Here is a 14,333-nt window from a genome sequence, read left to right as displayed (position 1 = left end):
TTCAATTAAAAGGGTTACTTGACTTAAAAACACACACACACATGAAAATAAATAACTTAGGATATTTACTGGATTACATACTAAATTTTCCTGTATCATGTTTTCTAAGCCATCTGCTCTCTTTACCATCAACCAGAAGTGAGTGGTTTGAATGAACCATCTATTTGAAATGCTGAATGGCAGCCAACTGTCTTACTACGCTCCTACTGCTTCCCACCGTCCATATGCCATTTAAGCAATCACTGAACAAATGTCACCTTCACAATGACAAGCTGGGCCACGTCCAGTAAAGATGAGTGCCCGAGGAAACGAACCCTTTGCAAAGAGGCTCACTGCTACACACACCCAAGAGTTCAGAAGTTTGAGGGAGACAAAACTTGGCAGATAAGGGGATCTGGAGACAGTCCAGAAGAGAGGTAGGTGGGCCAGATGGGGTAAAGTTGCTGGTCCAATCACAAAGCTGGGGGAGCCAGGCCCTGCTCTGCCTTGTGCTTAAGACACACAGAACTTTCAGCCCGCTCTGCCCCAGCCAATCGATTACGTTCAGGCTAACTTGGTAAAATTCTAGCTGCCCTTAGAGGACCATAACCTTTTCTTCAGCGTCTCGTTTTGTTCGCTCCTCCTCCTGCCGCCGGCGCTCTTCCTCTTGCCTCGCTCGGTCTTCCGCTTCCCGCTTGCGCATCTCTTCTAACTGCTGCTGCCGCCTCCGCTCCTCGTCCTGCAACTAACAACAGGCTGACATTAATCTCCCTCCACAAACTCCACCAGCACAAGACATAAAATGCACACATTAAGACAAGTAGACACACATATACACATACACACACACAGAAAGTTAAATACAAAATACCAGGTTAAAATCACTGTTGGAAGATAAAACTTTTTACATTTTTTTAGCGCTACAATTTTAAAATAAATTACCTAAAAACGGCTGCCACAAATCCCAGAGTTATTCCTCCATTAATCATGGCTATAAGATGGAATTTATCATCTACATTCACACATTCAACAAGCACAATTCTTTTACTGGAACAAATTTAGTTAACCCATTCATGTAAATTAACAGGCTCAAACAGGCCCCACTTGATGGACCTGCAGAACACACTTAAACACCTCCTTTCCTCTCCCTTTTTAATTTCCACTATGAATGTCTTGTAGAAGAGGGAGGCCCCCACTCGCCTCTGCATAGGTGGGACAGAAGCAGCATATGTGAATCCAGTGGGCCGGGCAGTCGTCCATCTTTCCCAGGGACCAAGGCCTGCCACTCTCTCTCCTCTGCCCTTTACCATCAGCTCCCTCCAGATCCCACCCTGGACTTCAAGAATTCCCTCCCAACTCAGGAGTACCCTACACTCTGCACCATGGACTCTGAACCTGAGATGGGAAGGAGCCCTATCTCAGCTCTCTTCTGTCTGGACCTAATATTGACCTCTCAGTCAATACAATCCATTCTGTTCTCAGGTAACACTAGTCAAGAAGTTCTTATGTTAACAATTCATTACCTGATTGTTTTTCTCTTTTTGGTTATTCCAGTTCTGCCTTTTTGAAACAACACAAAAAGATACCTTTCCTTCATGTCATTCAAATACTTAAGGATGTCCTTCAAATACCTAAGTCTCTTCTTTTCAATTTTTAGCTCCTTTATCCTTCTGCTCACATCTCTATGCACTACAGGTTGAAAATACCTTTTTTAAAGAGGAACCCTGGATTAACAAGCAGTGCAGAACAGAAAGACTCTCCCTTTTGGTCTTGGATACACACAGCTTTTCTGTTATTCTAGTCTAAGATAATGGTAACTTTGAAAATTATGTTCTCCATTTACTTCTTATCTGGTATAGACCTGTGCTACAGGAATACCCACAGCTGCATTATCATACATCGTGAAGAAGTAATCAATATTTATAGGATTAAAATGAAACTTAAAGCCATCTAGTTCAATCTCTAACCACTGCAGGAATCCCTTACATAAAATTCCTATGTGTTTCAATTTCTACAGAATTACCAGTTTGTCTATAAATTGTTTGTAGCAGAAATATAACAATGTTAACTGCTGGAATTTGAATTGATTTTGTATTTTGTTTTTTTTTTAATAAAAATCAACTTCACTCTCCCTTGACTTCTGTGAAAACACTGTATCTGGTGAGAAAGAATAAATTAACCTGTGTTATTAGGCTTTTTCATGTCAATAAACAATAATAAAACATCTTAGAAAAAAATTAAAATTGCCTTCTCAAAGAGACAAATAATTGAACTGTCTCTTTAGGACAACCTATCCATACCCCAGAGAGATGTTAGGATGACTGGCTTTTAGGGGGCTTATAGCAGGAGTAGATGCCACTAAGAACCCACAAGGAAGCCGTCGGTGATGCCTTGCCCATGAGTTGACAGAACCAGCCACAGCTCCCCGCAGGCTTCCTGCACGAGGGGCCAGTGCAAAGGATGGAAACGTTCAGCAAGGATTTCAGGGGTCAGGAAAAACTAGGAGAACTAGGAGAAACAGCGCCAAACAAAAATAGCAAAATAAAGCAAGTGAGAATATTAAATATTCTACAGAAAAGTAATTTAGGGTAGAATATAAAATTGCATTAATGCAACATGGGTCTTTTCCTTATCCCACAAAGCACAAACTAATTTATGTTAATATTTTCTAGCCCTAATTAAAAATAAGTGCTGAGCAAGAAAGTGTTACACAATGATAGAGCCAATTAAGTTTTTTTAAATAGAAGTATATTTTAAGAAAGCAGAACAATTATCATTTTCATAATTTTTTATAAATCTATAAACAGGCATTTTCTTCTTAAAAACCTCTATTCTTCTAAATCTGGAATGCAGTAAGCAAGGAGCGTCTCCTCGTGTTCAGCTCATTAGTTACTATTCGTAAAGGAAGGCAAATTAACCAACACCAGTGTAATCAAGGCAGTTTCTTTCCACTCTGGCTAACTCAAGTATTTCCATCTCCAAAACATAAATTGTTTTGTTCTTCAAAGCTATGTTGCTTTACTCCCACCATTCACAAAGCATTAATGAGAAAAACGAGAAATCTCTTAATTTACTCAAAATAATAGCTTAAAACAGTACACTGAATTGTATGGGTTACTTACATTCAGTAATAGTTAAAGGATATTTTAACTTAAATTACAAATTTAATCACCCAGCAATCCAGTGGCAAACTGCCTATTAGATTAGCACTTTGATTAAAAGAATGAAAAGTTACATGCTACCAAAACAGCCTTGCAGGAAGTGATCTTTGAGGAGAGAGCAGAATAGATGAAAAAATAACTATTACCCCATGAATCAAGAACATGCAGACTGAAAGTCATTCTACATCGAGAACTACACTGGGATTTGAAAGCCAGTATGTAGCAAACTTGAACCAAGGTTCTGCTATATGGGTAGTCCACATTCCCCAAAACAGGTACTTTCAGGTTATATATACATATATATATATATATATATGTGTATATGTTGAGATCTGTGCGTTTATAATTTTGTAACATGAAAATGAAACTGGTATCTGAACATAAAATGGGGTCATAATACCCTTTACTTTTTGACAAATTACTGAAAACACAACTCAGTTAAAGCCCTTAAAAAGCCTTTTTCTCTACAGACTTTTTCTGCGTATGCTCCCTCCCTTTAAAAATGTCCACCCTAAAAAAATTTCAAGGACAAAAACATGAAGAAAACTCCTGATTAGATCATTTATTACAAATTAATGACTGAATCGGAGTGCCTTTGCTAAGTGACTTAACACCTGGTTTTTAGACCAAGCAAAAGCCTACTCTATGTCTTAGGGACCGATTTCCTCATTAGGAAAGTGAAGTCCTCTCTCACAGTGGTAGAATGTATTAAATGATGCAGGAAAAACCATCCACTGCAGCACCTGGTCCTCAGTAAGTGCTAGCTCCCTTCCTGTAGCACAGCCCACACACTTTTTCCAGATTTAACTAAAATGACCATTTTATTAGAAGTTGTAAGATCTAGAGCTTAGCTGGTGAAACGCCCTTGTGGCAGAGACTTAACAGTGTAATCCCCAAGTAAGACAGTGTGGCTCAAAGTGGCCTACAACAGAAACTTGAAGTTCTTTTAGGGCAACTGTTTTATGCAATCATACAAACTTTGTATTCCATTCTGTAATATATACGTGTTGGTTTTAATATGAACATATTTCTTCTCCTAATTCTTTGAGTAAAACCGAGCCTTCCTGAAGATGCACTGTGACTACACTGTGGCTTTGATATTCTGGGCAGGGCCCATTTTCATTCTAGAGGCACTCCAATTTGAATAGACAAAATACAGTCTGACTTCCCACAGATAGATTTCTCTGAAGAAACAATTCTGAAATTAGGCTTCCTACTAATTCCTGCTTGAAATTTTTATAAGGCTTTTAATTCAACCCCTTCTATACCTGGGATGCTCAAGAGGGGCATGCCCAATTTCTACAGTTCCATGCAAAAACAAGCAAACGAACAAAAACAAGAAAGCGGAGGAGGAGGGAAGACCTAGCTTGGGCTTTCACATAAAGAAAGCAGAACCACTGAACTCTTTGAAAACATCTTTTCACTGGTATTACCCCAACGGGGGGAATTTCTCCTGTGAGTTCTCTTGTTTTCTGAGTCAGCAGATGACCCATTAAAACGTGTTCACAAGACAAACCTAAGCTTAGCCACTGAGAGATTTGTCAAACCAAGTAAATTTCGAGAAAATGGTTCCTGCCACTACAGTGTTACAAAAAGAGGCATTTTTGTGTCCTAGAAAGAGCAGTTAATATGAATTCAGAAAGTTCTTGTTAAAACCTTGACTCTCACTTGATCCACGTGATACAAAGCAGAGTGTCCCTCATCCAAAATGCTTGGAACCAGAAGTGTTTCAAATTGTGGATTTTTTATTTTTGGACTATTTGCATACACGTAATGAGATATCCTGGAAACAGGACCCAAGTCTAAATATGAACTGATTTCTGTGTCATATACACTTTATATATATATATATATATATATATATATATATATATAGCCTAAAGGTAATTTTATATAATATTTGAAATAATTTTGGACATAAAACGAAGCTTTGACTACAACCTGTCACTGAGGTCAGGTGTGGAATTTTCTACTTGTGGCATAATGTCAGTGCTCAGAGTTTTGGATTTTGGATTCTGGATTTTCAGATTAGGAATGTTCAACAGGTACTGGCCAAGTCTCTCCCATGGTGGGTTTGGGGACCCTGGCTCTCACCTGCTCTGTGTGATACTGGGTCAATCTCTTCCATGCTAGCTTAGGCCCTTGTGCTCTGCCACAGAACATGTTTGTCATAAGGAAATGAGAGGAATATATGCAGTTATGTGGCAACCCGGAGCAATGAAGGCACGAGTCACACACCTTGTCATCAGGTGGAAGGACTAGCTACTTCTCGAGGCTGTAGCCAGGCAAAGCTGCAGCCGCAGTCACGGCCACCTCCATGGTCCTAACTGACCGGCTATTCAAGTTAGAGACAGGTTCCAAGGCTAGGACAGAGTACTCTGCCGGAGAAAGCAGACATTCTGACGAATTCCAGGTGTCCCGGATTTGCCCATGGGATATAAAGGAAAAGCCCTAAAGACACAATGGGCTTCATCATAATCTAGTGCTGAAGGAGATCCCTCCAGCAAGTCAGACTTTGGTTTGAACATGACTTACACACCATCTCAGTCATTAAAATAGGAGACAACCTAGTAACAGCTTTACTCTTGAGATGCTGTCAGGAAGGTCACATACCTTCGAGAGCTTGGGACCTTGGCCTGGAATCTGATCCCACTCACTCGACTGCCTACCACACTCCAGAACTCTTCTAGAAATTTGGACAAAGGTCCCTGTTCCCATGGAGGTGGCACTACACAGAAGAGACAAACATGCCTAATGGTGAGTAATGTGTATAGCATGTCCACAGAGAAACACACAGGACACAGTGAGGCCAGTGGGCCCCTGATACAAAGTAGCATGGGCAGGTGGGCCCCCCTAATATGAAGCAGTGGGGGCAGGTGGGCCCCCCCGGAAAGGTGGCATCTGAGAGACATCTGCATGTGCCAAGAGGGTCAGCCATGGAGACGGGCAAGGACCCTCCCGACGGCCCAGCATGTGGAGGTTCACTAGAAGGCAGGCAGGCAGGCTGGAGGGCCAGTGGGCAAGGGTGTGAAGAGGAGATGAGACCCGAGCTAACTTGGACTGCCTGTCTATGTGAAGGGAGAGACTTAGGAGGGCTGTGAGGACATTCTCATGGGACTGCTGTATGCTATGTCAAGGCTGTCCTGTGAAGGGACTGGGGGGCAGTACCGAGGGGTCCTGCCAGTCTCTCGCAGTGACCCAGGCAGGAAAGGAGAGAGATTCTGGTCACAGGGGCACAGAGGTTGGTCAGGTTGTGAGGAGGTCAAGCCAGTAGAGTTTCTGAACAGAAAAAAAAGCGGGTCATGCATGACTGAGGTTTCTTGCCTGAGCAACTCGAAGCATCAGCTGAAATGGGGAAGGCTGAAGGCAGAATGATAAGCAGTGCAAGGTGAGTGAAGGAGACAAAGATTTCACTTTGAGCATGCTGCATTGCAGAAGTCTTACTTGACTCCATGTGGAGATGTTACATGGGCAGGTGGATATCTGAGTCTTTAGTGTGCGAGAAGTTCGGACTAGAAATCAAATGAGGACATTGCTGGCATCAAAGTGGTGCTACCGTCTCAGGTCGCAAGTGAGCACAGAGGATGGAGAAGGTAGGCCCTGGACTGACAGTGGTGATGGGTCACAAAGACCAGAGGAAAGAACAGAAACCAGTGCAGGCAGCCTCCCAACTTTATGAAACTCAGCTGCTTCCAAACAGGAAAAGAACTGCCTCATTTATCTAATTACCTACCTGAATTAAGAACCATACTGGGTAGTGTCGCTCCCTATATAGTCACATATTTGCCCTTATCCTTATTAAGGAGAAGGCTAATATCTTCAGAGATGAGGGTCTCCTAGGGTAACCTGCCAATTCTTACATAAAAATAATTCTATAGTTTTTTTTTTTTTTGAGCCAAAGTCTCGCTCTGTCCCCCAGGCTGGAGTGCAGTGGTGCAATCTCTGGTCACTGCAACCTCCACCTCCTGGGTTCAAGCAAGCGTCATACCTCAGCCTCCTGAGTAGCTGGGATTACAGGTGCCCGCCACTGTGCCCAGCTAATTTTTGTATTTTTAGTAGAGATGAGGTTTCGCCATGTTGGTCAGGCTGGTCTTGAACTCCTGGCCTCAGGTGACTCACCTGCCTCGGCCTCCCAAAGTGCTGGGATTACAGGCATGAACCACTGTGCCCACCCAAGAATTTTATAAATAATGAGGTACTGTTAATAATATGTACTGGGGAACTGGGCTAAGAAATGCTCAGAAACATGTGGTTAAGGTCAATATTAATACTCAAAATAATTATCTTTTAAAGAAAGAAACTCTCTGAATTATTTCTATGGAAGAAAAACCTTATTGCAAGCATTATTTTACTGTTCATGTGTCACAGAATTCTTCATAGTATAAGAAACTCTCTTTGGGCCTGAGAGCTGGCTGGTATCTTCAATGCCTCAGGTCAGTGCCCACCGTGTCATGGATGCTGAGCAAGTATTTGCTGAATGAATATCTCACACTAAGGTGACTCTGATCAATATCTTCCAGCTACACTTATGTACACCAAAACACACAAAGAAGTAGGGAGAAAAATTTACACTTTTAAATCTTTGTTTCATGTAAAAAAAAAATGCAAAGCTCAGAAAATATGCCTTCCAATCACCAAGGAGGGGAGGTGTTTGTAAGAAAGGTTCCTCTCTAAGGTGTTATTGCCACTGTGTTAAACTGAGGGGGGAAAAGGAAAAGGGGACTATTATTTGGTGAAAAGGCCATTAAAATCAAACCTTGATTCACAGGTTTTAAATGTACCGTCTGATATTGGCTTTTGTCTTTATAAGTTGACTAGAATTTGTCTTCAAGTTTATATAAATATATCAGAGTATAGTTGTCTAGCAGGTGATAAAGATACCATATGCAAGCATAATGGGCCCTAAACGATGAGCCAAACTTCCCCAATATGACAATGAACACTTTGAATTTACAACAGACCATGAACCTCAAGTATTTTCAGCAGACTGATAAATTGGCATGGCTGATAAACTGAATTAAAATCCATGTTATATTATTAAAGAAAACATAGAATACATGTTCACTGGAAATCTCTTACTCTACCAATAGACAGTTATATCTTAACTGGCAAATAATGTCAATACCCTTTCAGCTGAGTTTATAACAACTGAATATTTAAAATCTATGTCTAATGTGAAAAAAATCAAATAGATTACTCATTACAAAATTTATTTCGTTTGCTCATGTATTTATGACTACGTAAGAATACACGGAATCAATTTATGACTGAAACTGAGAAAAGGTCAAAACCATAAACAAACAGTAACACTTAAAATTAACGGAGAAAAGCAAAGAGTAACTAAATCTAGGAACATTCAAAGGCATGCTTCTAAAGCGTCAGGGACTCCGCCTCCTGATGGAGGCCCCCCCTAAGGGAACTGGATCTACTGAAAACATAAAACAGCCACCACCGAAAAAAAAGAAAATCAAGACAGGAAAAAAGGACCAAAGGGAAAGAAACAAGAACATACCAAATCTAGAACAGAGATTGCTGGCATAGCAGTCTGCTGCAGGTAACAGAGAAAGAAAAAAAAAAAGAAAGATGAAGTGTGGAAAAAAAAGTTAGGTTTAGACCTGTAATCTGCCATCGGCATATTTTCTCACTATCATGCGTCATCTGTGTTTCGACAACTTGATGAGAAAGATAAAGAACTACAGACTAACTTCTAGTATTCAGAAACAGAAAAACGCCCACATGGTATTAAATGAGTTTCATCATTAGGATACATAGAAAATAAAAAATAGCAGAATTTCCCTTATTTGGAGACTAAGATACTAATTGTAACAGAACTACTAAGCAAAAACCAAATATTTTTTACTAAATTTTCATAAGAAACTTTCCAAATATCACAATTCATACTAAAAGGCTTTGAAATATTCAGTGTTTTAACCCATTTGGAAAAACTCTGAGACCTTTAAATAAAATTTTAGTCCTCACAGAAAAAGATACTTACAGAAATACTACAAGGCTAATTTTTCATTATTGTCAGGATACAGTTATAACAATAAGAAACGCTGATACTGTTGACTCATTTGCCATACACAACAGTTGTATATTCAGAGCTGAAAATGCAGTGAAGGAAAAGCCATCCTTTCGTCTTTTCGGGTGTGGGCGACACAAGGCCGTGAACGTCCTTAGGTTCCTAATGAATCCATCTTAGTGCACCCAGGAGCGACAATGGCCAGAGCAGAGGAGCATGCACCTGGCACCAGCAGGCCCAGCACCTTTCGGAGAGCTCTGATGGGGAGGGGAATGCATAGTACTTTTAAAGTACTATATTTTTTAAGCTACTTTTAAAGTAAAATAGCTATTAATGTAGTGGTTGGTTTTTCAAATAAAACAGTGCTTACAGTAAACACAGCTACTCATCAGGAAGTTTACTACTGATGACTTGAGGAATACTAATAAAAATAGTAGTAAAACAATGTAATAATTCACACTTCGGCCTCATTTAAGAAACTTAAGTGTCTAAGGGGATTCAAGCTGAATTTTGGGCAAAGTTTTATATATACACACATTTTGGCTGAGATATGTATATATTAAGAAGTATGTGTAAGAGAGACTTTTCAGGAAAAATTCACAGAGCAAATCGAAAAAGAATCACACTACTGAGCTCTAAGGATCTAAGGACTCACAAATTATTATCTAAGGTTAAATTTCACTGTGAGGTAGAAAGATTAAAATGTCTGACCTAATAGCTCCTGGTAGAGCTTTACCATTAACGGCATAAAAAAACAGTTGAAATTAGAAACAGAATCCAAAAGATAAAAAGAACATGGCTCTGGCCATCTTTTCTCAAAATATTGCACTGTGTCTAAAAAAGAAAAAAAATCACTAAAACTCATGAACACAATATGGTCAATAGCATTCTCTATAAATTAGTATTAATAAATGCCCAAATTAATAGCAGTAAATGCCTCTTAACAGTTCTCTTTATAGAGTAACAAAGTCTTGCTTTTATCTAAAATTTCTGCATCACAATTTATTGTGTTAAACGAATTTATATTTTTGTTAGTTTACTTAAAACAAAAATCATTTTCATACTATGGAGAAATAAGAATAAAATCAGTTCTCAATATCTTTATGCTACAATTGGAATATAATTGTTTATTACCTTAACAAATGCTTGCTTCATCAACAGTACAACTACTGTGAAGATTCTATTTTTGGTAATGACTGTAAATGTAATGATCTGAACAGTTTCTTTTGTTAATCACCACAAAATGCTGACAAGACCAGGGGCCAGCCAGTGATCTGCCCTGTGTTTCTGTAAATAAAGTTTTATTGGTACAGAGACACAACTATGTGTTTACTTGTGCCTGTGGCTGCTTTTGTGCTACAACAGCAGAGCTGGGGGTTGCCAGAGTCCCCACGGCCTGCAAAGCCTAACGCATCAATCTGGCCCTGGAAGAAAAATTTTGCCTACCCTGGATCAAGATTACTACTGGTCATTAACAAATACTTGTTTTTTCAACTGGAAGTGTTAAGGAAAAGGATAATTATGAGTTTGGTAATGAAAACAATCAAGTTTCATTTGAATTGTATTTAATACTTGTCAAACCATGTCTTAAAAAATTTAGCCTTAAACAGCCCTGACTCATTTCTCTATGACATCAGCCAAGAGTAACACATAGAATAAAACAGTATAAGCCTAGGTAGGGGCCCTTTTAATCCTTATCATGATCAGGGGCCTCGCTATCCCCATAGGAAACACGCAGAAGCTAAAATAGGGACCACAGATGGGCACAGCCAAAGCACTCCCCCCTTTACCCTCGCTCTTCGTTCAGCCTCCAGGCGCTGCATGATCAGCATGGTGTCCACATCGTCGTCCTCCTCCTCCTCGTCATCTTCGTCCTTCTGCTTCGACTCCTGGAGTCTCTTCTGGAACTGCCACTCCAGCATGAGCTTGCGCAGCCGGTCGCTCTCCTCGGCGCTGCGGTCCGGTTTGCTCTGGAGCTCCTGGATCTCCTTGCTCAGCATGTCCACGATGTGCATCTGCTGCTGCTTCTCCAGCTTCTCCTTGGCGTCCCGCTTCCACGGGTCGGGGGACAGACTGTCCCCTGAGGAAAGCTCCTCTTTGCTGACTGTGATGTACTGCAAGTCTCTGCGCTCGATCGTGCGGGGCTGCTGCTGAGGCTGCAGCTCCCGAATGACTGTTTCCTGGGGCCGCTGGAGTGTGGAAGGCTTTTCGGGCTTCATCTGCTGTGCGGTCAAGGGAGAAAACGGAGCAGGGTTTAAGGACTGAGTGCGCATCTGGCCCAACTTCCTCTCCTGCTCTCTCCGCTTCCTCTCCCGCTCCTCCTCCAGGCGGGCCTTCTCCTTCTCATACCAACGCTGATGTTCTTCTCTCTTTTTCCGTTCGGCAGCAGCCACCTGCGCAGACGGCAGCCCTATCTGGTTGGCAGAAGGGGGTGGCGGGAGAGGCAAATCCATGGACATTCCATCGAAATCACCGGCATAGTGGGCGGGAGGTGGCGGGGGTGGCGGAGGCAGGTCTGTTCGGATTGGCTGGGAGACGGCCACAGGGGTGGCCGGTATGGCTGCTGGTGTTTTCCAACGGCCAGGGCCACTTTTGGTCAGTGTGGAAGCAGGGGTGACCGACTTAGAGGAATGGTTCAGATGCTCTTGGCTAGAGGTACTGGAGTCCAATGAGGAGCTCTGATTTATCCACATATCACTATCAGACTTTCGGTCCATAGCTGCCTCTATTCGATGCCGCTCAAGTTGGTAAGCTTTATCTTCTCGAAGTTCTTCTTGGGAACGTGTAACACGCTGGAAAAAGAAAAAGAACTATTATATTTCAGCCATTTACTAGAAATTACCAAATATCCACAAACATTTTATCTTCGGACAGAAGAAAAACTGTTAAATGAGTGTACAGAAAGAGACTGAGACTGCCCTACAAGGCTCATTGGCTAACGTGGAGTAACAGTGCATTTATCTGTGTAAAGAAGGAAAAGCAGCCAAGCGTGGTGGCTCACGCCTATAATCCCAGCACTTTGGGAGGCTGAGGTGGGTGGATTGCTTGAGCCCAGGAGTTCGAGACCAGCTTGGGTAACATAGTCTCTGTCTTGACTAAAATTTAAAAAAAAAGGAAAAGCTGTACTTTGTCTCTGCATCGAGGCCCTTCAGTGCCAGTGCCCATCCTCATCCTCACCCTCCTGTGGCGCCCTGCACCATCTCCAGTGCAGAGCCAGACATGCGACTTGGACTTCAAAGCAATGAGTGTGTTTATTCATAATATGTAAAAATCAACAACAGGTACTTCTCTAATTACTACTACGAGTAATTATTAAATCTTCACCATTTAACCATCCATGACTTTCTGCATTATACAAGCTAAGGACTGGCTTTCTGGGCTCTGACAGAGCTGTGCACAGTAATGCAAGGACAAGTCCCACACATCTGAGATACGTCCGCTCCAATACCAGAAAGGTCCAAAATGTATTGCTACAAATGTGTTGAACACAAAGGTAGGGGTGTGTGTGTGTGTGTCTGTGACAGACAGAGAGAAATGACACACACACACACACACACAGAGATAAATGAGTACACTTTTTCCAAACGGCTAGTCTAAAATCTGAGAAATGGCACATATGAAAGGAGTCTACTCAGATAAACATGATCACTATGAGGTCTGAATCAAGCATCTTTTTCCTGCCCTGTTAATGAATACAAATTAAAGATATAAACCGGGAAAACAAATTATTTCCTTTTCCTTAAAAAGCAAACCAACAACAAAGATGAAGTATCACTTCAAAAAGCAGTAGTCTCACAGAAAAATGGAACATTTACTCCCAACATTTTGCTAGAGCTTTACTTAGTACACAGAAAGTGTCTCATTACTGGGGTATGAAATCTATGGACCACATAAAAACAGAGACTGTGCCTATCGCCACTCCCTGCTGCTGTAAGGGCTGACCTGAGTCACTTCTCTGCTCCCTTAAGACTTTGCACTGGCCCCGGCTGCTGGCTCGCACTCTCCACCTACCCGCTTAAACCCCATCTTTTCATTCCACACTCTGGCCTGCCTCTCAGTTGCTCAACTCTCTCCTCTAGGTACTGTTTATCCATGTAGTGAGGTAGAAACAAGTAGCAGCTGTATACTATAAATGTGAAGACGTAATGCCAGCCCCACAGAACAAGAAATACTGTGCATAAAAATGGGATTCAATGTATGCACTACAAATTGGGTTGTCTTGACATATGGGAAGCAGATTCTCCTACGTTCTAACAAAAGATACTAGAAGGACTAGGGCACAAAATTACTCAATTTTTAAGGAGAAATTTGGAGAAAGACACCTTCTCCCAGATAACTCCAGCTTTTGGTGACAGAGTACGTCCAAAACTCCCAAGACTGGGCCGTTGTGGGTGATCAGGCCCACCTAGGAAAACAGCAGGATGGACCAGCACACCAGACAAAAGGCCAAGAAGAAATCTCCTGATGGCCAACATCTGTGGCCTGAGGAGCATTTTCAGCCCTCAGAAAACAGGCTCCTCCTCATCTGTATCACAGCGTCCATCTCCTCAGTGCAATCCTCTCTCCACTGCCTACTGTTCTCATTCTTCAAGGCTCAGCTCAAATTTCCATCTCAACTCTGAATTTTGTCTTTTCCAACCACTCTAAGAATGCTGATCTTCAGAATTCCTAGAGCATTTGCGATCCAGGGCATGTATTTGTTACAGATCCTAGACTGTAACTATTTTTAAGCATACCTTTAATTTCTTCTCCCAGTCTTTCACCAAACAGTTATCTTTCTAAAAAGAAAACCACATTTGATAACGTTCCCCAGCTTAACTACTCAGATTGGCATCTCCCGTCTACTAATGTGCACAAAAATCAAAATTCCTTAGCTGTCACGTCAAGCCCTTCTGTCTGGCTCCGCCTGTCTTCACTGCCTTAGATCTTGCCACCCCCTTCACCTCTACCCAGGGTTCCTGCTGAACTACTACACATCTCTATGCCTTTCCCTCCTCCTGGAAGGCCCTTCCATGCATACAGCTGTGCCCAGGTTCTCGTCCAAGACTGAGAAGCTCCATCCCCTGCTGGGGCCTCTTCTCCCACAGCACTGACCATGCTGTGTCTAATGTGTCTGTCTCATTTCCCTGCCACACCATGAGCTCCCACAGGCAGGGACAGCTCCTGATACA

The 14,333-nt window shown here is 41.8% G+C and overlaps 1 protein-coding gene across 23 annotated transcripts in view; it reads right to left on the bottom strand.

The window, feature by feature from the left end:
* The window catches only part of AFDN (afadin, adherens junction formation factor), a 145,067-nt gene that overhangs the window by 8,711 nt on the left and 122,023 nt on the right, over positions 1-14,333 (bottom strand). For 10 of the 23 annotated variants that reach the window (XM_063666839.1, XM_063666850.1, XM_063666842.1 and 7 more), the window contains 3 exons: positions 10,953-11,954; positions 8,653-8,688; positions 590-724 (listed from right to left, as the gene is read on the bottom strand). In XM_063666839.1, coding sequence (XP_063522909.1) covers positions 590-724; positions 8,653-8,688; positions 10,953-11,954 — 1,173 coding nt within the window. The remainder of the gene's footprint in view (positions 1-589; positions 725-8,652; positions 8,689-10,952; positions 11,955-14,333) is intronic. The other 13 variants (XM_063666846.1, XM_063666847.1, XM_054490388.2 and 10 more) reach the window with 2 other exon arrangements.

Source organism: Pongo pygmaeus, chromosome 5 (genome assembly GCF_028885625.2).
Source record: "Pongo pygmaeus isolate AG05252 chromosome 5, NHGRI_mPonPyg2-v2.0_pri, whole genome shotgun sequence".
NCBI lineage: Eukaryota > Metazoa > Chordata > Mammalia > Primates > Hominidae > Pongo > Pongo pygmaeus.
Note: the sequence above shows the minus strand (reverse complement) of the source record. Positions and strands in the feature narration are given on the sequence as shown.